The 26,770-nt window shown below is 48.5% G+C and overlaps 1 protein-coding gene across 1 annotated transcript; it reads left to right on the plus strand.

Moving 5' to 3' along the window:
- Positions 1-332: 332 nt before the first annotated feature.
- On the plus strand, positions 333-25,293 carry PPRC1 (PPARG related coactivator 1). Its single transcript, XM_035133532.3, has 14 exons — positions 333-499; positions 8,953-9,093; positions 9,631-9,783; positions 10,701-10,802; positions 11,379-14,055; positions 14,685-14,738; positions 16,977-17,037; positions 17,318-17,385; positions 18,322-19,162; positions 21,079-21,216; positions 22,057-22,123; positions 23,740-23,861; positions 24,023-24,174; positions 24,896-25,293. Exons 1-14 carry the CDS (start codon positions 392-394, stop codon positions 24,997-24,999), a joined length of 4,788 nt encoding a protein of 1,595 aa, XP_034989423.2. The 5' UTR covers positions 333-391; the 3' UTR covers positions 25,000-25,293.
- The last annotated feature ends 1,477 nt before the right edge of the window (positions 25,294-26,770 follow it).

Consider the following 26,770-nt stretch of genomic DNA (forward strand, 5'->3'; position numbering starts at 1 on the left):
AGAGAAGGCTAAACAGAATAATTGCTGCTATACTGATCTCCGTAGCCTTTCCTCATCGTTTTCCCCTGCACGCTAACGAAGTAGTAGTATAACAGTAAAGCAACTTTTGAGGGTCTGCATCTTGCATAAAAACGAACCTCCGATTACGCTGCTGGAAAAATCAAACACGCAGCTTGAAGAGGTCCCTCACGGCAAACCTGAAGCGATTGATTATTGTTTGAGTCCGCCTACAGCAGAAGAAACTACAACGCCCATGATGCTTTAGGGAATGGAGCTCCCAGCATACATCGCGTGAGAAGAAAAGCTCACTTCCTCGCCGCGCTGCCTTCTGGGAAACAGAGTTTTAGCTTGCCGGCCGGGCTGCTGAAACTGCTTGCGAGGAGGTGCCAAGATGGCGGCGCTGTGGGGCGGCGGCGCGGGACATGCCGGGGCTGGGGGAACCCTCCCGCTGCGAGGGGGCCCGGAGTCCGTGGCGGGCAATGGCCTTTCTTCCACGCAGGTAATGGTCGGGTCTGGCGGCTGGTAGCGGGCGGGAGAGAGTCGGGCTAGCCCATTTGGCTGGCGCTAGGTGGACACGTGGAAGCGGCGTGGCCGGCATAGGGAGGTGGCACCGGCCAGCACGACCGGGAAACCGGGCTGAGCATGGCCCTGAGGTTTGGAGGCGAGGGGGGCGAAGGCGGCGCTGGAACCGGGCAGGAACGGGTGCCCTCGGAAGGGAGCTTCGGGGGCAGGAGGTGGAAATCCTTCGCGGAACATCTGGCTCCAGTTTTTGCGAAGTTGCGTATGGTGGAGTCTTGGAGAGGCTCCTCGCGTGGGCCCCGGGCGCGCGTGGCGGCCAGAGGAGTGACACGGTGACATAAGGTGGGATTTGGGGAGCTGGGTCAGGGCCACCGCAGTCCAGAGATCTGGGGTGGCCTCCACCCCCGACAAAAAAAAGTTATCGAGGGCCTCCACATAACGGATACGTTAAACGGGAGGTTTCTAAGACATGCTAGTCCTAGCTTTAGGGTTTGTCAAGGGGTGTGTGTGTGTCTCCTAGACCACCATTGGGACAGTTTTGGACTTATTTCCTTGCAGAACTGGGGTATTTATGACTTGGCTGGGTTCCTGGGTTTAAGCAAGGGAAATAGGACCTCCCCACTTAGTCGTGGCATATGAATCTTTTAGGAATCGCTCTGATCAAATCTGGCTCAGAATGAGCCCCTTTCCCGTGATTATTTTTAACTCCCTCTTCGGTGGTTTATCCAGATTATCTTTCAAAACGGGGCGGGGCTCGTTTTGTCTCCTCCACCAGGAGCACGCTAGAGCACTTTTTGCTTTTTCTGGAGATGGGTGAGCCCTGTCTCTCATGCGTTGGGTTGGCTGCAGACTGGGAAGCGTTCCCTCATGTAAAAATGGGCCCTGGTGCTTTTGCCTGCCTTAACTCCACCCTCTTCCCCTTATACACCCCCCACCCTCTGCTTTTCATTTCTGGGTGTGTTCAGCTCCACCCACTTGCTGATCCTGTTCAGCCCCATTTGATGATGCAGTGTTTCAGCAGTTTTACGAGCATGCATGCCTCTGTCTGCTCCAAACAATCTAGCATCTCTTGTTCTCTGAATCCGATTCTACCAGCATTCCTGAAAACGCTTGGTGTTGGGTTATAGTATACAGTATATTTTTTGGGAGAAATTATTATCACTTGGAGCATGGCTTTTGCTTCCAGCAGGCAGTTTCAGAGAGAAGCCATTTATGGGAGTTGAGAGTGTATGTCCATGTTAGGAATGATAAATACTGTAACAGTAACATGAATGTGGGCCGCTTTGGCATTTGTTCACTGAAAGAGTCTGCTGGGACTCCAACTGGACTTCTTCTCCAATTGAGTTCCTTCCTACCATGTCCATACCATGTGATGAATGTACTAAGCATGTGATTGCAGACTGTGTCCTGACCATGCAAGAATAAATTAGTTGTTTTGTCTGTGCAACGAGAAGTAAAGGAAACTGCATTTAACATAATTTATATTGCTAAATTACCAGCCTGTTGCAGTTGGAAGTGGAAGGGGTGTTAAGTAGTAGGTGAACCTGCCTTCCTTAGCTTTTATCTGTGGAAGCTGAACCACTATGTATGGCTTCTCTTGCAAGATTTTATCTTAGGTTTTTATTTGTCACTATTCTGCATGCATATCTTAATTGAATTTCACAGTGTAATAAGCTCACTGAGCCCATGAATTCTTTCTGAGTACAATCATACCCTATCATAAATCCTAGAAAGCTACTGCTGGTCAGTTGGACAGTACTGAGTTAGATGGGCTAATGGAATGGTGTGACTGTGTAAGACAGCTTCCTATATTCCTAATACCATGGAGAACACACTGCTAAGCAGATACAGGTACCGGACTTTAGGTTTCATAACATATGTAACTTTATTACAGTGGTAGATGTGTTAATTCTCAACCTGTCATCTCTTGTTTAGAATCCTCTTTAAGGATTCGTGTTTTGTTTTCTGTTTCCCTTCACTGTATTCTTAATGTTTTAATTCCTTAATCTATACAATTGAAGTACAGTATGGTATATTTATAAGGGGCATTGATTAGGATACAGTAAGCCCGCAACTTGTGTGCATTCAGCTTTCTGTGCATGGCAAAACGATGATGATGATGATGATGATGAAAGGGGCCTGGAGTTCCAGGAAAAATGACTTTGGCACTCCCACCTGCCATTGAACCCATTGTGTTTTGACTACTGTATGTGTAACCCTGGTGTAAGTTGTGGGTTTACTATATAACTGGATTATGTTTGCCTTTTGGAGAAGGCAAATCTGGAAACATGGTTCAGTATAAGACGCTGGGTAGCATAGACAAAGATCTTGTGAGTTTATAGCAGGGAAGAGGATCATGTAGCTCTCTAGGGAGCTGGATGTTGGACTCCAACTCCCACCATCCCTGGTCCACGGTTATAAAGGGGTGGGGAGAGAAAATCCAGCTTTAGGTGATGTGGTGTTGTAATCAGGGACCTGGTGGCTAACCAAACATAACCCACAGCAGTTTGAGAGAGCAGCAAGGTCAAACCTGCAGCCAATGGCAGTCAGGAATTTACCTGCTGGTGCATCCATGCTCGCTTAGGTCATTAGCTCTTCATGCAGCATATTAACTCAGGCCTACCGTAGTGACAGGGTACCTGCTTTGCCACAGTAATCTACTGATGGTGGGAAACTGTTCTGTAGTCACTAGTGCCATTTACAGACACGTGGTGGGGGGTGGGAAGAGGTTAGTTGTGAAATCCACAGCAGGGAAAGGGAACATGAAGAGTTAATCATATAATTGTAGAGTTGGAGGGGACCACAAGGGTCAACTATTCCAACCCCCTGCTACAGGGGAAAATGCAGGTAGTCCATACAGGGATCAAACCCACAACCTGGCCTCATCAGCACCATGTTCTAACCAACTGAGCTAAGTGCCTGGGTTGTATTCAGTGCTCTGCAAATGGAACTCTGCCTGCACAGCAAAAAAGCCCTGCTTGTACCCAAAATCATATTTGTATGGACCACAATCTCTTGTGCTAGCTAGTGGAACAGGAATATTGGATACCACCCTTAAACATTTAATTCAAGAAAAGATGTCTGTCCTATCCAATTGACATCATGAGCTATGGGTCCTGTTGAGAAATTCACTTCTTTCTTTTGCATGTTGTGGCAGCAGTTTTCGTTTTATGAAGTGCCTTAAAAACACCACATTTGGACCTTCAGAGAAAGATGGTAGACAAATGCACTTTCCCAACCAAATCTTTCTGCCTTTCTCAATTGTCTGTTCTTTTGCTGCTCTGTGCCTGAAGAAGATGAGCAAGTGATGTTAATGACCACAATGGAGAGCCAAGGCCAGGATGGCCTCCCCCACATGTGAAATCTTATCTTGAGCTTGTTTGGGCTCTTTTCAAACTTAAACTGATGGGAAATTTTCAGAATCTGAGAAGCTAGCAATGCAGACTCCTCCACGTGGAAAATGTGAAACAGTTTAGCAGCCCTGCTCTGGATTCTGCGTATGAAAAGAATTTTGGCTGACTAGGTGGGAAGCTGTCATGGAAAAATTTGGTGACTGAGACATCAGGCCAAAGAGTGCTCCCAGGTATTCATGGAGTATTGCCAAGTCCTTGTAGTGAGAGTCTGCTGTGCAAAGCCCAATAATTTCAGCTGGGTGTCTAGGGAGGGAAGCGGTTAAACGTGCTTTGAGTTAGAACTTGTTCCATAGCTGCTTTCTAACCAGCTCTGCACATTTCCTCCCTCCCTGAAGCTGAGCTGGCTGCTCTCTGGGTGTTTGCATCCCTGAGACTAGCCCTGCTTCACCAAAAAAAGGAGTGGCCCTAGGAAGAAGTGTTGATGAGCCTGCCTTGGTGGAGTTAAAGTACTGTCAGCAGTAGGATCAAAGTGCTGAAATGGGTCAGAAGGTGCTTGTTTGTAAAGAAGCAGCATCCTTTCCCTAGCTTGCCACAGGTAAGAGAGGCTGTTACTGTGGCCTTTGCACAGAGGAATGGACATGAGAAAATATGGTAGGCTGGAATCCAGGATTTTTGACAAATGAGAGCCAAACTGAGAGGTGTAGAACTTTGGTGGTGATTAGCACAGACAGACTAATCTGTCTGTTGAGGGACCCAGGTGGCGCTGTGGTTAAACCACTGAGCCTAGGGCTTGCTGATCAGAAGGTTGGCGGTTCAAATCCCTGTGACGGGGTGAGCTCCCGTTGCTTGGTCCCAGCTCCTGCCAACCTAGCAGTTCGAAAGCACGTCAAAATGCAAGTAGATAAATAGGAACCGCTACAGCGGGAAGGTAAACGGCATTTCCATGTGCTGCTCTGGTTTGCCAGAAGCGGCTTTGTCATGCTGGCCACATGACCTGGAAGCTATACGCCGGCTCCCTCGGCCAATAATGCGAGATGAGCGCGCAACCCCAGAGTCGGTCACGACTGGACCTAATGGTTAGGGGTCCCTTTACCTTTACCTTTAGCACAGACAGAATGATCTCCTCCCCTGCATGCTGCTGGGGGGAGGGGGGGACATTGCCACTGTGTTGATGCAACTGCAAAGCACAGAGAAAATGATAACAGGAATGCTGAAGGGATTTAGCATCTCTGTGCTTGGTATCTTGGAAGAGCAACAGTTCATGTGACTCTCTTGTTCCCCACCCCCACCCCAACTGCATGGGAGACCAGTGTTAGAAACCAGGGATAGAAAAGGTAGGAGCCATGTGGCTCCTGGGACCTGTATCATAGATTCTATGCCCTTCCTAAAGGAGTTCAAGGTTGCAAACACATCCACAACAAAACAATTCTTAAAAGCATTCTAAAACATTATCTCATCTAGTGATCTCACAGTTGCCAGGAACAGTGTCCTTCAGCTATCAGACTGGGGGCCCTTCCATGTTAGCATTTGCTACCTTGGCAGGAGAGCACTGACTGCTACTCATGGTGACTTGGTTGTTAACCATGTATGTACACACAAAGAAAACAAAAGGCTACCCTTCAGATTCACTTTGGTCAACCATTGGGCACCTTACAGTTACATAACAAGAATAGTCTTTGCCCCGAGAAGCTAGTCTTCGGCTTCATAGTCTTACCTATCTCTCCTATCCTGCCAGCTCTGCTACCTTAAATTGACCTAGTGTTTACAGATAATTGCATAACATTTACCAACTTGCCTGGTGGACATCCATGTGTGTGCAGTGCAACTAAGTAGTAGGAAACTGCTTATGTGGACAGGATTGCAACTCTGAACAAGTGGTTAATTGCAAGGTGGCCATGCCTTGATTTGAGTGGTGTCTGTAGAATGTTTGTTGGAAGAGTATAAAAATGTTGATGTTCCCATTGCAGTTTGATATACGGGGCTAAGAAGGATCCCAAGTTACTGCAAAAACATATGTCAGACTGCAATAGTATTCACTGAATGCATGTGCTAGAGGGTTGTTGTTTTTTTGTAGTACAGTGTGTTACAGCATATTTGATTTTATAATGCTCCTTGACTGATATTAGACTGCAGTGGAATATGCTGTCCGGAGAACATTCCTTGGAAATAAAGGAGCATTAATGGAATTTGTTGTTGTTGTTCATATGGTGAATGAGACAAACTGCATTTTTTTCTGTAATCTGAAGTGGGATTTACCTGTGGTGCAGCAGTAAAACTGCTAGCATATTTGCAAAGCTAAACAGCGTACAGTATGGGTTCAAACCTATAGCCCTATAGATATTGCTGGACCACAATGGCTGGGAGTCCAATAGCATATGGAGGTCCGCAGGTAATCCATTCATTGTCATGGTTTCCTATAACTTTGCTCATCACGTTCTCTTGCAGTTATGTCTTCCTAAAGGCTAGGGGGCAGGTTGATAATATTGGAAAATGGAATTCCCGCCATATCCATCTGTCAGAACCAGTAGTGAAGGCAGACTTTGCCAGTTGGCAAGTTTCCCATCTTAAATGTGTTGATTCAGCAGCCAGAAAATATCTCCCAGATCAGATTGGGTGGCTCCTCCCAGAGATCATGCATGTTTATTTGCAACAATACTGGTTTTGGAATGCTGCCTCATAGTTAATGTTACTCCTGTAGAATCTGCCGTGTAGAAATAGATGAGACCACTGCTTTCTTCCAGCTTAGCCTTTACTTTAAATTACCGGTAGTTGTCCTTGTTTAAGGGAAGCCATTTACGGCGACTGCTCCTGTCTCTTCTCACCACCCCCTAGCCCCTGAAAACCGATCAAGAGATCAGCATGGTGATCCTATTGTGCAAATGTCTCTTGAACATTCCAGTGCTGATATGATAATTCCATTGCTTAGAACGTTTGAAGATCTGTTCCTCAAAAACACGTTTAGCACAGTTGGATGATATGAATCTTTCTTGCATTAGCAACTGCACATTGCACCTTATTTTGTGGCTTGGCATTTCTCTTTGATATTTGGGGTGGGGGAGCAAATGTGCACTGACTCAGGAAAGTTCCATGTCGTGGGCTAATTAACAGAGACTGTGGAAATAGGCAACTGGGGATAGAAACTAGTGCAGGGATAGCAAGGTTGTGCTTTCCAGACAAACTCCATTGGCCATGCTGGCTGGGGTTGATGTGAGTTGGATAGCCCCACTTTGACAACTCTTGACCTAGTGCATGCTAGCTCTCATAGCTTTGGGTAGTAAGGCAACATTAGGTACTTAATTGGAGGATAAGGTATTAGCAAAACAGCTCTTTTATATGCATCATGCTTGAGTTTACTTAGGGGCAGGAATCCAACATTTCTTGGATGAAAAGGGCTGCACTTCTGACTAGTGATCAGTTTTGCCAAATGCAAGCGTTATTTGGGAGTCAGTAGAAATAATACCAGGGGAGAAAAACTCAGTGATTTATTAAATAGCAAACTAAATACAGTGGGACCTCGACTTACGAGCTATTTGACATCAGACATTTTCGAGTTATGAGCGGAAAAAGTGGCCACGCGCTTACAATTTTTTTGACATCCGAACGGAAAACCAGTTTGCGGTTAGATGCGGTTTCCTCGAATTACGAATTTTTCCGTTTCCAATGTATTCCTATGGGAAACCGCTTTTCCTATGGGAAACTCGACTAACGAAGTTTTCGATCTGCGAGTGTGCATTCAGAACGGATTAAATTCGTAAGTCAAGGTCCCACTGTACAAAATAAAAGTCATTGAAATCAGTATTTAAGCAGAGTAGCATAACAGAAACAAGATAAGATACTTTCCTATTTAGTTGATGAGAATGAAAATGGGGAGACGAAGCTGGCCAGCACAGCACCCAATGGTCTGGATCTACACTGAAGATCAAATTTCTGATCCCTTCTGAGAGCTATATAAATATACCTTAAACCAGGCACCCCCAAACTGTGGCCCTCCAGATGTTTTGGCCTACAACTCCCATGATCCCTAGCTAACAGGACCGGTGGTTGGGGAAGATGGGAATTATAGTCCAAAACACCTGGAGGGTCGAAGTTTGGGGATGCCTGCGTTAAACCCTTAGTGGCTATGTGTTGGCTGGCCTAATATCTGAATTCCTCACATCTGCTTCCGAAGTCGTTATTTGGATGGTGTGAGGAATGTCACACCACCTGCAAGATAAGATATGCTGGCCCCTGTCCATTGACCTAATTAACAAGTCCTGCAGCTGTACTCCTCCTGGCAGGCACCCAACCTTGTGAACTTGCTCACAAGCCGATCCTCCCACATTCTGCCAACACTTATCCTTGAAACACAAGCAGCAAGTCAAAACAATAAAGCAAACCAAAAAGCCCTTGAAAGTCCTTAAGGATGTGCTGAGAAGCAAGGAAGAATGATTGTACAAACCAATTAACCCATCTCCTTGAGATGCAAAATTCTTCCATTATGTGTTTCTCCTATATGATCTCCCGGGGGGGGGGGGGTCAAACCTTGGAGGTTTTTCCAAGACTGCAGAATGGTTGGTCTTCTCTGCCTTAGAAATACAATGTTGCTTCCCTCTTAAGAAGCTGAACACCAAAAATGTAAGCCTTATTGGCATTAAAGCTTTTCTTGCAAGCAGCTGCTCTATAACACTTGAGAAAACAATGTTGTTGTACTATATGTACGTATAGTAAGTTTCTGTTAGTATATAATGCCTTCAGTAGTTTGGAACAAGACTACTGGAAGGAGTGTTTCACCCCATATGTGCCCACTTGACTGCTTAGAACAGCAGAACTGGTGCTTGTGCCACACATGCAATAAATCCCTTTTGTGTGTACATTTTATTCATTAAATTGATATATAGCCTACCCTTCATGCTGAAGGGTATCTGTTTATTCAGAGTGTTTGAAATAATAGGGGAGGGCATTACAGTAATATCAGACAGAGTCAACTTTTAGGAAGGCTCTAACCTGCACCTAGCAGGTAGTGTTTAATTGACTTACATTGTCCCCCAAGCAGCTTTTTATGCCCTCATCTGTTGCGCTTCCTTTTCCTCCTTCACCCCAGTACTTATTGGCAGAGGATTTGCATTTGACATCACTGGATGCAGAAACCATCCTTGAAGCAGGAGAGTTCCTGGAAACGATGCAGGACTACTTAGACTCTTCCGTCATCTCCATCATTGAGGATTTCAGCAGTCTGACTGAGGTATGGTCTGCTCTATGGAGAGATGAAAGCCAGCCAGCACACAGTCCACTACTGGTGTGGGCCTGCATTGAAGCTCAAAGTTCAGACCTCCTCTGGGAGATTTATAGACCTTAAACTCTTAGTGGTTATGTGCTGGCTGGCCTGATATTTAAATTCCTCACATCTGCTTCAGAAGTCGTTATTTGGGTGGTATGAGGAATGTTAAGCAGCTGCAAGGATTTTATTTTCAATTGTTCTAACTATTCTGTGTCTATTTGGTTGTGAAGTTATCTTGGTAATGCTCCTTCATCTTGCAGATCTGAGCTGTTTGCCATTAACAGCAACCCTCTGTTATCATTCCATCCCTTGACCTCCACAGCTTGTTTACTTGATTTGTTTTCCATGTAACTCTTAGTGAGTTAAGCCTGTGTTGGCAATGAGCTTGAGAGTTGCTCCTTTCCTTCCTTGGACTCTCCCTGGGTAAAGCTAAATTGGCCATCCCTGAGTTTCATATATGAACTGTATTCCAAATTTGGTTTGTTTCCCCCCTCCTAACAGACGAAAGGCCGCATGGATGCAGAGAACGAGCTTTCCCTGTTGACTGCAATCACAGATATTCTGGATAGCACCGATGACGAGTCTCTCTCTCCTTTTGATACCATTCCTGATTCTGAATTGTTGACATCACCCAGAGAGCGTGATAATTCTTCGGTATGACATGGTTTATGGGACAGAAGATTTTGCTTGCCTTCTCTTGTGTGGCCAGTTAATTGTGGGGTTACCACAACAGTGTAGTGCCTTTGAAATCACAGCCCGTCCCGGGTAAGGTTAATTATGAAATGTCAGTTTGACAGAAGCTAATATAACTTTCATCCTGAGGAGACTTGGATGTGAATGACCCCATCCTCCTCTTCCTTCAGCTTGAAACTTCTCCCATAGGCTGGGCATCCAAGCTGCTTAATACTGTGCTTGGTGCTCAGCTCCAAGATTTCCCAGCTTATTGCTGTCATCATTATATACACACAACAGCATCCTGTTCTTGGCTGCTAGCATTTGGTTTTCTTGTGGGTTGTGTCACAGTTCCAGGATAATGCTTATCACCCTTATGGAAGTTCTGGAGGCCCTTTTCCTCACCTGTGATCTCATCTCAATCTGCATTTGATGAGGTTTCTTTGGACAGTCATGTCTTTTCCTTTTTTGCTTATACATTGACAATAGTGACATCATTTTCTCCAGGCTAGCTACCTCTTCCTGACAGGCATGTGCATCAGTACACACATTCAGAAAATCCTGGCAAGGATTCCTCTTCAAAGTTGGCATCCAAATGTAATGGGTCTAGCACACTGTGAACTCTGCAAGGTCAGAGCGCCCTCTGGTGCGCATGTTGTGGCATTAAGAGGTGGCCACGTAGTGCCGTTGGGTGGAAACATGCGAAGATGCTAAATGTGGTTTGAAGAACACCAAGGTGCCCCTTGTGGGTTCCCTCAAACTATGCACCCCAGGCAAGCATGGATTGGCTGCTATCTTGCAAAGCTTAGCTTCCGCTGGTAAAATGGGAGCGTTTCACATGGCATTTTCAGATTTAGTTGAATTTACTTCTGCTTTCTAAACTGCTCTCCTTCTGTCAGTTTCAGAGGTTTCTCAGCTTGTCTGTGACACCCCCTGAGCAAGACTTCCACACCATAGAGGACTTAAAGGAGCCTAGAATTTGCTCTATTGTGACAGAAAAGGTGAGGTGTTCCAACCAAATGGGTGGGTTGTGCAGTGGGCATCCCAGTTTTTATCTCTCTGGTTTACGGTTTGTTGCATTATGGCTTTGAGGTTGTCTTCTTACAATCAAGCAGTGTATAAAAAATGAAATAAAATATTAAACTAATATTTCCCTGCACCTATCTGCCTTGTATCAAGATTATTTATGAAGCCCTCTTTGGCATAGCCTCTCCTGGATTGGGGGCTACATAGAGGGGGAGCTGAGTTCCAAATCAGTAAGAGTCGAGTAAAGGCCTCCTCTGCCACAAGAGTACTTGAAAAATGGAAGAAACGCCACTTGCTTAGCTGCTGCCTTCCACATAGCTACGAAAGGCGCAAATGCATTTAAAAATGCTTTAAATAAGTAAAAGCATCTCTTGGGTGATGACCTGGCAACCCTAAGAGACAAATATAATTCTAGCAATGGATCTTTCTATTTTCAAGTCTATGTTTAGTAGGCATCCTTTGGTGAGATAGCAAAGGAGTCGGAAATCCCCCCCCCCCAAATCATCAATACCTGCAAGGAGCTTTACTACATAATCTCTCTTCCCCTCCAGATTGAAACCAGCACTGCCAGCCTCCCTTTGGGACTGCCTCCGAGTTGTCACAATGATTCGGCTGCTTCAAAGAAGCCCAGTAGCAAGCGGGTGCTGTTTAGGCACAGGGACCGAGAGCCGCCTGTGCTGCAGCGCAGTGATGGGGAGGAAGAGGAGGAGGAGGAAGCGGCCACAACAAGCAGCAGGCAGGGTTTGGGGGCAGGTGTGAAGGAGACCCTTGTAGCATCAACGATGAAGGAGGTGGAACCGGACCCATCTGCAAGTGATGGTCCCTCTGTCATTGCCCCAGAGAGCATCTCCCTCAGTGAGCTGGTGAGGTCCATGCACTCTTACTGCATACCCACCTTCACAGTGTGCCTGAGTCCTAGCAACCGGCCCCTTGCCGAGGAGCTCCTTGCTGGCCCACTTGTTTTGGAGGTGGTGCCTGAGAGTGGAGAGAGCATGGAGATCCCTGTGGTCCTGCAGAAAATTGAGACAGAGGTCCAGGACAGAACTGAGAGCAACTGCACAGCTAGCCACGTGGATGAAGGGGCAGCACTCCTGGCCCCTGCCCTGGAAAAATTACCACCTGATGACAGCACCAAGGCTGCCAGCCTGGATGGAGAGCCTGACCTGGACAAGCGGGCTGAAGATGTTGGCAGGGTTGCCCTCCAAGGGGTGGAAGATGCTCATCCAGGGGCAAAAGCTCAGGACTCAATGGATGATCAAGATCATATATTTGAACCTGGCTCAGCTGCACACAAAAAAGCAAAGCGCAGTGCCATGGCAAAGGACCAGGTGTGCACCAAGAGAAAATTGAACAAGGAAACAATGGGGCGCAAAGAGGCCACAAGCTGTGGGCTGATTGCTGTCTGTACTGAAGAGCAGGCTGGGACTAAGCCAAGCCACCCTGTGCCAGAGAAGGAGACGGAGAAAGCTGGAGGCCAAGGGCAGGAAAGATCGGACAGTGAGATGGAGGAACTGGAGCCCCAAACCCCACTTGTGCCGTGCAACAAGGAACTGCGGTTTGCTGAGCACAAGGAGGGGGATGTGCCGAGTGAGCCCGTCCTGCTGGCGAATGAGGTGGCTGGCCCAGAACCTCTCCAGCCACTCCCCAGCAGCACTGCAGACTCTGAAAGGCAGCCTCCCAGTAACGAGGATGCTGGCTGCCCCCCAAAGGAAGCCAAGCCCAGGCCTCTCAGCCTGAGCGAATACAGGCAGCGCCGCCAGCAGCGCCAGCCTCCCGATGGGAGCTCTAGGAGCGGCACAGAGAACCAGAGTGCCAGCAAGTGGCCCAGCCTCCCTGAACTCCCCACAGAACTGGCTGAGCTTCCTTGCTTGGTCCCACCACTGCCTTCCAAAGTTGCTTCGTCTGGACTGGCAAAGGACCCTGAGAAGCCCACTGGCTCCTCCGCTGCTCCTGTCCCAGCTGGCAATGCAAGTGCCCTGCCTCTATCCATGCCAGCTCCAAATTCTGCACCAAGAGTGGCTCTTCCATTGCAGCATGGCTGTATGAGCCCTGTTCCTCCACCTCCACCTCCTCCTCCACCACCACCACCTACCACATCTCTCCCTGCTGCATCCCCACTGCCCAGCACAGTCTGTGCCTTTCCCCCTGTTCAGGTGCCTCCAATGCTGCCTCCACCTTTCCTGCCCCCAGCCTCAGGGGCTTTCCTACCAGCTGTGCCTCCCTGGCCTCCCTTTGCCCCTATGCCAGCCACCTACCAAAGCCTGCCGCCTCCACTTCCTGCTGCTGAGCCCCACCCTTCTGTCTTCCACATGGTTCCTCCTGTGCCCCCTCCAACCTGGCCTCCCCCGCCCATTCCTTTGCCGCCTTTAGCCCCAGGCCTCCCTTACAGCTCTGTCGAGTGGGCGCCACAGCCACCGTACTGGCCGGGCATGCCAGTACCCCATCCGATGTTGCCCATCCCTTACGGGGATCAGGGGCGCCTGGCTAGCAGTTTGCCTGCACCGTCTTGTTCCGAAGGGGCACTTGGTCTCCAGAGTGCAGCCTCAATGCCAGAGCCATCTCACTTCAGAGCTCAAAGCCTGGCAGCCAGTGAAAAACCGAGCCTGCCTACGCAGCTCCCGCCAGCGCATGTCCCTTCTGCCATCAGAGCTGACCCCAGAAGAGTGTCTGACCCAAGGAGGCAAGCAGCTGTGGGCAAGCTGCCTTCTCCATCAGTCATTGAGCCTTCTTCAGAGGAAGCGGCACTGACTCAGTGTGCCAGGAAGGGCTCCAGCCTTCAGTCTTTCGGTGAACCCCATTCTGCACCTCCTTCCCAGCAAGTCAGGGAGGCCCCAAAGCCCTTAGAAGAGCTGTCCTTTCCTGTTCTGCTGCGACCTTCAGGGAAGGCCCCTGTGCTCTCTGACCGTATGGAGAAGACCTTGAGCATACCCACTGCAGCTTCTAGTGCCAAAGAGGTGTCTCCTGCTTCCTGCTCGCAAGAAGAACGTTCTTCCTTTCCTGCTGCCTCAGTGCCAGAAAAGCTCACAGTGCCAACTGCAATGGAGGTGGGTGCTGAGGAAGCTGCCCCAACAGCGACCGCTTCTCCAGCATCATTGGTGTCCCAGAAGGTGCATGAAACTGCTCAGCTCTCCAAGAAAACAACCCATATGTGGAAGTACCAGCCACTCATCAACATTGCACAGCACAGCTGTAAAGAGGACATTGTTCAAGCCTTTATCAATGAAATTGGTGAGTGGCTGTGCTGCTGAGGTTTGGGGGGGAGGAGAGGGTTAAGTGGCATCTTGTGGCCCAAGAATGGCACACACCTCTGCTGAACACAGAACTTGGGGTGCAGATCAGGGTGTCCCAAACATCTGATTTCATTGGCCTCTTGGTGGGCTTATAAACCCGTATGGTGGGATCCCCTTCTTAGAAAAGGAAGCCCATATCCGTTGGAGGCTCATAGTTCCTAATTATGCACTATACTTTGCAAACTTCTTTTCCTTTCCTATTTCTGCCCCATGGTATTTCTTGACCCCTTCTCTTCAGGAGGTCAAAATCCCTTTGGGAAGCTCTGTTTCAAAGCCTGGGGACAGTCCTCTTTCTATCTCATCACATGTTCGCAACCTGCTTACACTTTTTTTTTCTTTTTGGTTGCAAACAGCTGCATTCCATTATGCTTAAGTAGTTACATATTCTGTCTGTCTCCCTCTCATGCTCTTAAGACACTGTTTTGAAGATGCTGGCAAAGAGGGCCAGGCGGTAATTGTGGGGAGCCTGGCTTCTCCGGCCGCCCAGTGAAGCTTCTTCTGACAAGTCATGAAACCCAAATGAGTGTACACAATGCATTAATATTATCCTTTTCCTTTTCCCCTCAGGAATTGAAGCCTCTGATTTGTCCAGCCTGCTAGAGCAATTTGAAAAGACAGAAGGTGAGTTGTGAAATTGGGACAAGCAGCTCAGCATGTTGACCAGTGTGCTGGCAGGCTCGTTCACTCCTCCAGCTTCTTCGCCTGTCCCAAAACTGTCATTGAAATTCTACTCCATATTGATCCAGAGCAGATTCCAACGTACACTTAGCAGGGTAAAAACTTAAACATGCTGCAGGATTCCCAAAAAAATAGGCCAGAAGCAATTGTATTTCATCCAGCAGAGCTTTACCGCCACTGAAGGCAAATGAGCATAATGGTCACAAATCCAATACACTCAGGATTGGTACTGTCCATAAGAAATCCATTTGCAGCAGACTTAACTTAAACTTACAACAACTTATAATAAGTCTAAACCTTAACACTATATAGCTGTACCTTGGATCCCTTGCGACTCGAATGTTTTGGCTCCCGAATGCTGCAAACCCAGAAGCAAGTGTTCCAGTTTATGAATGTTCTTTGGAAGCCGAAAGTCCGGTGTGGCTTCCACGGCTTCCAATTGAGTGCAGGAAGCTCCTGCAGCCAGTTGGAAGCCGTGCCTTCGTTGTCGAACATTTTGGAAGTTGAACGGACTTCTGGAACAGATTCCGTTCGACAACCAAGGTACGACTGTACATTTACAGAACACCACGCCAGAAGGAAAAGAGAGAGAAAGAGAAAGTGAAACCGAAGCTCCTTCTGATCTCCTATTACCGTGTTTCTCATATTTTAAGGCATCCCCAAAAAATAAGCCATGACAGGATTTCAAAGGGTTGGTGAAAAATAAGACATACCCCGAAAATAAGCACTATTGCAAAGCCCCGACCGAGCGAGAGCCGTAGCGCATCGGGGGACAGAGCCGAAGATCGGCGGGCGCTCCTTGCTGGGCTTGACAAGCCCGGGAAACAGCGCCCGCCGATCTTCGGACCTGTGCTGTGTGACAGGCGGGGGTGGGTGGGGGGAAGCGGAGATCGTTCTCCGCTCTCCCCCCACCCCCGCCTGTCACCGAAGATCGGCGGGCGCTGTTTGCTGGGCTTGACAAGCCCGGCAAACAGCGCCCGCCGATCTTCGGCCCTGTGCTGTGTGACGGGCGGGGGTGGGGGGGAAGCGGAGATCATTCTCCGCTCTCCCCCCACCCCCGCCTGTCACCGAAGATCGGTGGGCGCTGTTTGCTGGGCTTGACAAGCCCGGCAAACAGCGCCCGCCGATCTTCGGCCCTGTGCTGTGTGACGGGCGGGGTGGGTGGGGGAAAGCGGAGATCGTTCTCCGCTCTCCCCCCACCCCCGCCTGTCACCGAAGATCGGCGGGCGCTCCTTGCTGGGCTTGACAAGCCCGGCAAACAGCGCCCGCCGATCTTCGGACCTGTGCTGTGTGACAGGCGGGGGTGGGGGGGAAGCGGAGATCGTTCTCTGCTCTCCGCCCACCCCCGCCTGTCACCGAAGATCGGCGGGCGCTGTTTGCTGGGCTTGACAAGCCCGGCAAACAGCGCCCACGTGCACTTTATTAAAAAATAAGACATCCCTTGAAAATAAGCCATGTCGTGTTTTTTTGAGGAAAAAATTAATATAAGACATGTCTTATAATATGAGAAACACGGTATAGTCAGCATGACTTTGACAAAAGATATAACAGAACCAGTTTGAGCCAGCTGTACTCTACCTTCTCTGAAGGAATAACCCAAACATCATGAACCTTCTGCTTGTTTCTTTCACACAGAGAAGCTTCCAAAACCCTCTTGAATTAATCAGAATAGGAAAGCTCTCTGCACATCAATCAGATCAATACTTTCTCTACTAAGAAATGCAAACTGACAAAAACATGCCTGACTGTCTTGTGTATCACGTGAAGGTGGCAGCCAGTCCCAGGCTTCCTTGCACTTTCTTTCCACAAAGCACCAAAACCTCTTGTGGAAATGAAGAGAGCCATCTGAGGGCCAGTGTGGTACAGTGGCTAAGAGAATTGGCCGGGAGACCAGAGTTCAATTCCCCACTTAGCTCATCTGGTGACCTTCTGCCTCCCAGCCTGGCCTACCTTACAGGGTTATTGTGAGGATAAAATGTGGGATGGGAGAACCATGTATGCTACTTAGAGCTGCTAGGAGGGAAAGATGGGATATAAATGTAAAAATAAAATAAATATGCCCACTGGCTTGGGTGAACGTGTTTTTCATTGAAAACAACCTAGGTCTCCAGAAAAGATAGGCAAGTTTTGTGCTCAGAAAAAATGCTTGTGAATAATGCTTTGTTTTACTTTATTTTTTAGCCAAAAAGGAAGCTCCTAGTATGGCAAAATCTAAGGACAATGTGACTTTGGGGAACAATGGGTGAGTACAGAACTTGGTCCTAGCCAGGTATCTTCCCACCCACAATTATTCCCGCTTGGTTTACAAATAACACTGCATTTCTGGAGGCAGGCAAGAAACACTGGTGGAAAGAGACCTGCTTTTCAGAGCATGCACATCCTGGCCTAAGTTGCCTGATAAACCTGCTAAGGAGTACCAAGCGTGCTGTGTTTCAGTGCTCCATGTGCTGACTAGGTGATTCCTGATTGTGTGGGACACTCTGTGTGTAATAGAGGCCTTTCTCTCTCTCTTCCCCCTTCAGCTCTGAGGCACAGCAGGACAAGAAAATGGTGGACCGGCTTCAGGCGCCAGAGCTCACCAATGTTGCAGGTGAAGGCTCTTAGAGTTAAGCTCTTTCTGTACTGAGAGATGTTCCCTGAGTGGTGTGGGGTAGAGGGGAAGTGAGTGCTGAGGGCTGAGCTAATTTGCCTCATCTCTCCAGCACTCAACAATGCATTCCTGAGATTCTCTGTTGAGCTCTTGCTGAGGGGCCTAGCTTAGGTTGTTCATGCTGAGGAAGGATGCTCTTTTGGGGAGGTAGATGGGGCAAAGGTGACACACCACTTTCATAAACACGAAAAGGCTTAAGCTTAAAAAGCAGAAAAAGAATTGAGCAATTATAAATTGCCGTCAAAATGCAAAGGCCTGAAATGTACATTAAAGGTAAACTGACTTGGGGGGGGAACCAATTCACTCAAAGACTAGGCAAAAAAGGAAGAGTTTACAGCATGGGGGAGGGAAGCAGAGTGTGGCCCTTCAGGCCTCTTTGTGTGGCCCTTGGAACTCCGCCCAGGCAACAGTCCTCACTGGCTTGTGTTTCACACCCCAAACTATTTTGTTCTGGCTGTAATGTGTCCTCAAACTTTGAAAATGCATCTTGCTTGTCCAGATGGGGGGCAGAGAAGGGTGTGTAAATAGAAATTAGCCCACTGTAAAAATTGCATGAGTTGCTCCTCCCACTTATAACTCTGGCTCTGCCCAACACTGGGATACGGCCCCTGAAAGGTTGCCCAGAAGGGAGTGCTACAAAAAAAAGGTTACCCGCCGCATAGCCTTTTCAAGAAGATGGAGACTTCTTAATTTTTTCTGGGAGGACGTTGCAAAATTGAGCTGGTTTGGGCTATTGCTGGGGGCGAAAACTTTGACACCCCCCCCATAGGAGGGGCAACAAGGCCAGTTGCCTGGACCACGTTTTTTGAGGGTGGGAGGGGTGTTGTGCACATGGGTTTCTGTTCCATCTCCTGAGGGCTCTCTGTCTCTCTGCAGGACTGACGCCTCCAGCCACTCCACCCCACCAGCTCTGGAAACCTCTGGTGGCCGTCTCCCTGTTGGGTAAGGCTGGCTCCACCAAAGGCGTCAGGCTCACGAAATCGCTGAGCAAGCCTCACCAGAAAGCTGCAGCCCCTGTTCACGTCGGCTCCGGTGAGCATGACTACTGTCAGCTTAGTGCCGCTCAGCCAAAGGGAGGTGCCCGGTGGAACGTCAAGCAAAACTCTGAGATAACAATAAAGCCCATCAAGGCAGTGGCAAAAGAAGTGCCGGATCAGCCCCCTGCTGCGAGTCAGCTCCCTGCTGCTGTCGGACTGGACCCTGCTGGCTCCCTTGGCACGGCGGCTGCCTGCCAGAGTCCCAAAGATGTTGGGCGGGAGCAGCTCAGAGCCTCTCTTCCCGTTGCAGCCAGCTCGAGCCCTGACACTTCAGAGTCACCACTGTTGGACAGCAGCCCCACCAGCTCACAAAAGGAGCCCCTGGACCACCGGACTAGCACACCAAGGTCCGCGAATAGGGGCAGCGACGATCCTTGCTCCGTACTGTTATCTCCGGCTGCGTCCCCCTGCCGGGATGCAGAAGGACCCACGTTGCAGCAGCCTCAAGAGGTTCGGCAGAAGCGGCTGGCTTCCAAACGCTCCTTGCGGTGCTACCGGGGCAGGCAGAAGTCAGCCAGTCCCCCAGAGGGGCCCTGGAGAGGCAGACGGCCCCGCGCCAGCCGATCCTTCAGCTCCAGCTCTGATGGAGACAGTGACTCTTCATCCTCCCGCTCCTCCTCTTCCTCTGCGTCCTCTTCTCAGTCACGCTCTCGGTCTCCCCCAGCGAAGCGCTGGCGAAGGTGAGGGTTGACGTCTCTTTCCTTTTGCCAAGACTCGGCACCCCGAGTGTCAAATTGCCCTTGCGTGGCACAGACGTTTAATGGGCCTTTCCCCTCAGCAGCTGTTGTGGCTGAAAGTTATGGGTGTGGAGTGCTGTGGGGTGGCTTGGGGTGTTTTGCATGCACATGAGCAGCAATGGAGTCTACGTTGCCCAAGAGGAAGCCCGCTGCACTCTTTGCTAGCCTTGTGGATAGCTGGGCCCTTTCCTAGCTTAGCGAGTCTTAGGCTCTTATCTACAGTATACATGCCTATGTATGTATAGTGTAAGGAGATAAATAGGTACCAATAGGGAAGGTAAACGCTTTGGCTTCCGTCACGATATTCCATTGTGCCAGAAGTATCATGCTGGTCACATGACCTGGAAAGCACCCCAGTCAAATTTGACTGGACTTAACCGTCCAGATGTCCTTTACCTTTACATGCCTATGCTGTTTCTCTTCCGGAGGAGCTTTTGGACTGAAATTCTCAACTTGTATCTTGTTACTTTGAGGATAGCTTTGCAAACTCCTGTAATGAGTTTGCATCTAGCATCCTTTTCTGTCCCTTGGGGTTGAATCCAAAGCAGTGCTAAGTCACAGTCCTGTTAGCACAGGGATTTCTGCTTGCACAATAGGACTTTCTCCCTGCCTCCCCATGCCCCCTAATTTTATTTTTGGAGGTTCTGCCAGCCTCTGGAGCAGATTTGCATAAATGGAAATCCTGCTGTTACTGGGACATGTTAGTTGGATATCCTTCTTGGTGAATTTGTTCTGCATCTTATATGGAGGGGCCACAGGCTGATTCAGTTTGCATGTGACATATAGTCACCATGAGGACTCTTCCCATCCTAGGAATGGCAGCCTGTGGGCTGCTGAACCTTTTCAACTGGGCCCATTAAGTCCCTGCTTCTCTTTTTCCATCAGTTCTGTTTCTAGTGACATCTTGTACTGCCTGAGCCAGCTGCCAATACCCAGCCCTCAGCTGGTCTATTCACTTGATGGTACTGAGGAATGCACATGGATGCTGATGCTGATTAAGGCCTAAGATTTCAATTATTTCCAAAAACCCAGTGTTCAGGACCCTTGGAGTGGAAGGTTAGCCACACAATGGCAACAGTCCATGGCTAATGGATGCGCTTGTTGCGCTCTCTCCTTAATTGCCTCTCTCTGGAGAAATTTTGATCAGGTGAATTATTAAGACCTGTTGACGGAAATGAAGCCTTAACTTGCACAATGCATACCAAGCACAGAAATTGACCTGCGTCCTGATTTGTGGTGGAATACAGTGGCCTGAACATCTGCCATACTTTTTGTATTTCTTGTAGTGGGGAGATAGAAATGGCTATGCAACCCTTAATTAACTCCGCTGTGCATATCCTGCACTTCTACTGTTAGCAGTAAGTTACTTCTTGAACATAGACTTACCTGGTATATGGCAGCTTCCTGCTCATCCATCTAGATCAGCATTGTCTATTCTTGACAGTGGCTCTCCAGGGTAGCTCTTCCCATCTCCTGTTAACTGATTTCTTTTAACTTTAGATGCTAGAAATTTCACTGGGTATCTTCTGCATGCAGTGCAAATGTCCTATTATTAATCTCCAGTTCCTTACAAAACAAGTGTTAAAGCATCTTGGGCATGCCTTAGGGTGAACATTTGACCAATATATTTTGGATAGACCTCTACAAATGCAAGTAGGTGTCACAGTCTGCTCTGCCACAAAGTTTTCTGTCTTGGGAACCCCTTGTTCCTTGAGAGAGAAGGCATGCTAAAGCTCAATTGCAAGCAGGTTGCACAAGCTGAAGGTCACACAGGAGCTCCTGTGTGTGTTTGCATGCACTCCCATGGACACACAGTGTGTGCAGCCGCTGGTCTCATTAGGCTCCCTCCTTCACTCCAGGTGCCATTCTCGAAGTTCCAGCTCCTCTTCCTGTGGGAGCTCCTGGAGTCGGTCAAGGGGCAGGTCCCGGTCTTCTTCGTGTTCCTCCTACATATCAAGATCATCCTCCTGCTCCCCCTCTCTGCACAGAAGGAAGAGGTGAGACATGCAGTGTTTGCTCTCTTGAACAGTGGGATAATCTGTTGTCTTCCCCTTTCTCCACCACCACCCCAGCAATTCTAATATGAAAGTAAAGTCAAATATTTTATGTTCAGTTTGGGCTCCCTCTCTGTTTCCCCACGTTAAATAACGTGAAATGCTTTAAATACATTTTTGTGCTTTTTTTAGTCACCATATGTGTTTTCCTTGTGAAGTAGTTTTGCATTCTCCTTTCTTGAAACCTTGAACCCTTCCCACGTATTTGGCACCTTGGTATTCCGCCCTTCCTCCATGGGGCTCAGAGGTGTATTTATTGCCTCGTGTGCAGTAAAGTGTGCTGTGACTTTTGCATTGAGTTTCATAGCTGAACAGCAGCCTAAATTCCCCAGGTCTTGCCTGTATTCTTGCCGCTGCGCCAACTTTCACAAGTTAGTTGTTACCTGATAAACAGCTTGCAGGTTTTTTGTGTGGCACTTTCCCCCCCATCTTCACAACAAGTGGGGTGTTTAGCTTTATACTGACCAGCCACGTGAGTAGACCCCCCAACTGTGTCTGTACTCTTCTCTCTCTCTCTCTCTCTCTCTCTCTCTCTCTCTCTCTCTCTCCCCCTCCCTCCCTCCCTCCCTCCCTCCCTCCCTCCCTCCCTCCCTCCCTCCCTCCCTCCCTCCCTTACTTGGAAGCTGCTTGCAGCCTGGAGCATCTCATTCTTCTCTAAGAACTAAAACCAGGAAATGATGGCTGTATCTCCCTAAGTGAAGAATCAAGCTGCTCCTACTTTTCTGCTACCATTTCACTTTTTTCACTCTTTGCTTTGACTTCTTTTTTTAAAAAAACATACAGATACAATTCCAGCAGCTCCCGTGAGCGTTACCAAAGGCAGAAAAACGGATACAAAGACCGTGCAATAGTGAGTATTTCTGGGGCATAGCAGTGTTCTAGGAAGGGCAGCTACACCACGGGGGGCTGCCTTATTCATGGTCATTGTTAGACTGTCTTGTGTTGCTTTCCTGCTCTGGAATTGATACGCTTTCTTCAACCTAATGCTATTAGGCTGTTTTCCCCAGAACCAGGCAGCTCTGCTTTTTCCATTGATCCAAGGGCAAGGAGATGCTGGCCTGTTTAAGTGACAGTGAACTTTCCTCACTGCCAAAGTGCTAATACAGTGCAGAAGTGCAGTTTTTGAGCAAGCAATAGCTTTTTCTTTTTTAAAAAAACCAAGTTGCTACTGTTTGAGCTGCAGAGATGACCTTGACAGCATGTGGGCCATGCTTGCTGAAATCTCAGAAGCCATAGAGGTGGCTGGTTTAGGCTTGGTATGTTCTTCAGAGTCTTTCTCCTTGTTGAGATAGGCAAATACACAACAAGAGTTGCAATAAAATAAAATAAAAACTAAAAACAGATGCACTCAGCTAGCAAAAAAAGCATGCTGGTTGCAGAATTTGGATTTCCCTGGATATGGTACACATAAATGGTTGAGTTACCTTGGGAACGTGCACCTACTTGGGGTTTTCCCCTTCCCTTGAGGAAAACCTGACAATGTCTTAGCCCTTTAGGCAAACTTCCAAGTGAGGTCTTGGTCCTGGGACACTTTCTATTAGAAGTTGAAGCTGTATTTGCATGAACAAAGGTAATACGGTAGTTGTGGGTATTTGCACAGTAGCTAAACCGGCTCATGACTTCTGTTCAGTGGGGAAGGTCATGTGTAGAGCACATGAGCACATTCGCCACATAGAGAGTGAACATGAGGCTGTCCCAAAATTCTCCAGAACTTTCCAGAGAAGCTGTAGCCCTCCTCTTGGTGATCCACAGAGGCACCATGGGAAGGGTTAGAACAGGGGTCCCCAGACTACGGCCCGGGGGCCGGATGCGGCCCAATTGGCCTGCCAATCCGGCCCGCGACGACCCCCGCCGCCCGCTCTTACGGCGCGCAGCGCGGCAGCGCTCTTCCGGGTCGGGAAAAAAGCGCCAAAAATCCTTTATGCGCATGCGTATGGGCCTCTCCCGACCCGGAAGAGGTCATTTCTGGTGCACTTCCGGGTCGGGGGAGGCCCATACGCATGTGCACAACGGATTTTCGGCGCTTTTTCCACCCTGGAAGCGCACCGCTGCGCCAGTAAGTGCCCGTGCACATGCGCACGGGCGCGCACTCCCCCGCCGGCCTGCACAGGCGCGCGCTCCCCCGTCCTCCGGCCCGCCGCGCGATCGGCGCGGTGGGAACCGGCCCAAACGCCAGTAAGTCTGGGGACCCCTGGGTTAGAACAAGTTTGGAAGCCTGTGGCCGTCCAGATTTTTGCTCTTGGGTGGGCAGTGTTCACTGATGCCGGAATATATATTCTATTAGCATCCTGAAGTACCATGAGTTCCCCACCAGTAGTTCACACAAGTAAGCAGGGGGATCTATATTTAAAAATGAGTTTGTGGTGAGCGTTCTTGTTGGGGCAAGTGGAATGGCAGGAGGAAGACGATTGCTTGATAGAACTGTGGCTGAGTCCTGCCCCTTCTCTCCCTCAATTGTGTGCATAGGAAGAACGGCGTGTTGTCTTCGTTGGGAAGATCCCCAGCCGGATGACTCATTCAGAACTACGACACCGTTTCTCTGTGTTTGGAATCATTGAGGAATGCACCCTGCACTTCCGGGAGCAGGGGTAAGAGAGGATCAAGTCTTCCTTTGGGCAACTTCCTTTGCTACATGGAGCTAATGGGAAGGGGGCGGGAAGAGGATGGGGTGTTTGATTCTGGCCCTTCGCTTTTCCCCTGGCTGGTCCCAGCTGTAGAATCATAATTCCTTGTCCTTCCTGTCTGGCAGGGATAACTATGGCTTTGTGACGTACCGCTATGCTGAAGATGCCTTTGCTGCCATAGACGGTGGGAATTCACTGCAACGCCCTGATGAGCAGCCCTTTGACTTGTGCTTTGGAGGACGCCGGCAGTTCTGCAAAAGGAACTACGCCGACTTGGGTGAGTCCATGGAGGTGACTGTGAGTTTGGGTTAAACACAGTTGCCGTGAACTTTCTCTGAGAGATTGAGCAAACAGGAGTATTCAAGTATTTGGAACTTTCTTTGTGCAGGAGGTTAGCCCCCTGCTTAACCTGTATTTTGCCAATCTCATGATTCTTGTGGTGTCAATCCTGCATTGAGTTATCTCTCAACACAGCAAAGGAAGTTTAGTCTTAAGTATCTTGGGTAATGGAGTTGTCAGTTGAGGTTCAGCTAGCTTGGCACTGATTTTTGCCTATTATTATGTATTCAATTTATATACCGCCCTTCATCCAAAGACCACAGGGTGGTTTTCAACATAAAACACAAAATTGATAACATAATAATAACACCCCCATATATTCATGACCTATGTGTGATAGAGAGGGTGGGAGAGAGAGAAGAGTTTGGAATAATTGATTCCAGAGTTTTCTTGGTGCAAACAGTCTAGGGCAGGCATCCCCAAACTGCGGCTCTCCAGATGTTTTGGCCTACAACTCCCATGATCCCTCGCTAACAGGACCAGTGGTCAGGGAAGATGGGAATTGTAGTCCAAAACATCTGGAGGGCCGAAGTTTGGGGATGCCTGGTCTAGGGGGAGTGTAGAGGTGGCCAGAGGCCTAGTCAGACTTTCCATTCCAGTTCACTTTTCTGGTTGCTGATTCTAGTTGACTCACCAGTGACTGTCTTTGTGTTTTTCAGACTCAAACCGAGATGACTTTGAGCCTGCTCCCGCGAGGAACAAATTTGATTCCCTTGACTTTGACACCTTATTGAAGCAGGCTCAGCGGAGTCTGCAGAGGTAACGCTGGCTCTCTCGGGCTCATGTTGCCCGGTAGGCATCTGCCTACACCAGCCTTACCTCAGATTGGCTGCAGGGGCAGGTGCCCCTTAGGCCTAGCTGCTATGTCCAGCGTGGTTTTGTAATGAAATATAACAAAAAAATCCCATAAACAATTTTTATCCTGGCTGTTTTTCTAGGGACTATTTAAGGGGAATGACACTTTCTCTAACAGTGGGGACAGGAATGGAAAAACAACATCAACCGCCTTCAGTCCGCTTAATCACTATGCAGACAATAAACTCTAATCATAAATCTTCCCAGTCTCCTACTTTTTGTCTGTCTGTATCTGTCACTGCAGGATTGGAGGAGGCAAGATACAAGGTCTTAGGGATTTTCATACAGGTGTGGAATCAAGCTCAGATGATAAGAGGTCAGAAGGGATCACCTTGGGTGCCACACAAAGTTAGGGTGTGCTGTTATCTTAAAAACCTGTGGTAGCCACAGGTGGGCTGTAAGGTGGCTGTGGGTGGGGCTGCAGGAGCTGCTTGCTGTCTAGTTTCTCCCAGTCTACATTCACCAGGGCTATAAAGAATGTAGGCTCACCAAAGTTCTGAATGGCCAATAGTTAATGTGTTTCAGCTCCTGTGGGGTTGGGTGGGCTGGTTTTGTTATCTTGCTCACCCAGAACGTCTCCTGTGCTGCCACATCCCTTCTCTGTTTGTTCTGCCTATGGTATATTTCTACAACAAACCCTGCAGACTTGTTCTCCCTTTTTCTAGAGTTGCAAGTCCACAGTTGGAATACAGTAATACCTCGGGTTATGAACGCGATCCGTTCCGGATCGCAGTTCGTAACCCGAATAGTTCGCAAACCGAGCGCGATGGGCGCCGCCATTTTGCGCATGCGCAAATCACGCGCGGCGAAAACACTTCCAGGTTTGCGCAGTTCGTAACCCGAACTGTTCGCAAACCGAGGTGGTCGTAACCCGAGGTACGACTGTATTATTACTACTACTATGATGATGATGATGTACCAAGGCAATCACTTAGGGAAGCATCTAGCTAATGTGCTCCATGGATTTAAACTTGCACAATGGAACTTGCCCTTCTCTCATGCCTGCCCTGTGCCCTCCCCAAAATCTCTGGAGGGTTGGTGGGGAGAAATCCAGGACAGATTCAGTGAGGCATGCAGGGATGGGAAATGTCTGTTTCATGAGCTTGAATCCTTGTGAATTACTGTAGATAGGAGCAAGGAATTACAAAGGATGCTGAAGCCCTGATTACTGAGAATCTTGTCTAGCAACACCTGATATTTGAGATCTCTGCTGAAGTTCAAACAAAATTTTCAAGCTGTAAGGACTAGAAACCTGCCTCTTTTTTCTTTCTTCCTTTAAAAAAAAAGATAGCTGAGGCTCACTGGAAAATGGATTCTGTGCCCAATATAGTATCCTTCAGGTTTCTTGCTGAATTGCAGCAGGAACGTGGTCTTAGCGCAAGTGCAAGCAGCATACATTCCAGCAGTCTTCCATCAGACCTGCACCTCCATGTGGCTGTGCACAGGCCCAAGTAATAGGCTAGCATGGTGCTTGATTTAAGGGCCTGTGAATTCTGCTCTGAAATCTATGCCAATACAACTTAAGCAGACATTAAAGAAAACGGGTATTCTACAGGAAATTAATACCTTGAGGAGAGAATTCATGTGAGACGTGGGAAGGGAGATGGAGATAGAAGAAAGGGGCAGAAGCACAAGGGCAGCCTGGGGAACCCCCACAACCTGCTGCCACAGTGCTTTCT

This window comes from Zootoca vivipara, chromosome 5 (assembly GCF_965207765.1).
Source record: "Zootoca vivipara chromosome 5, rZooViv2.hap1.1, whole genome shotgun sequence".
NCBI classification, from domain to species: domain Eukaryota; kingdom Metazoa; phylum Chordata; class Lepidosauria; order Squamata; family Lacertidae; genus Zootoca; species Zootoca vivipara.

Coding starts and splice junctions, on each gene's coding strand:
- PPRC1 (XM_035133532.3), top strand. CDS start 392: ATGGCGGCGCTGTGGGGCGGCGGCGCGGGACATGCCGGGGCTGGGGGA. Junction 17,386..18,321: donor AGAGCTCACCAATGTTGCAG/GTGAAGGCTCTT, acceptor GTCTCTCTGCAG/GACTGACGCCTCCAGCCACT. Junction 22,124..23,739: donor GATACAAAGACCGTGCAATA/GTGAGTATTTCT, acceptor TTGTGTGCATAG/GAAGAACGGCGTGTTGTCTT.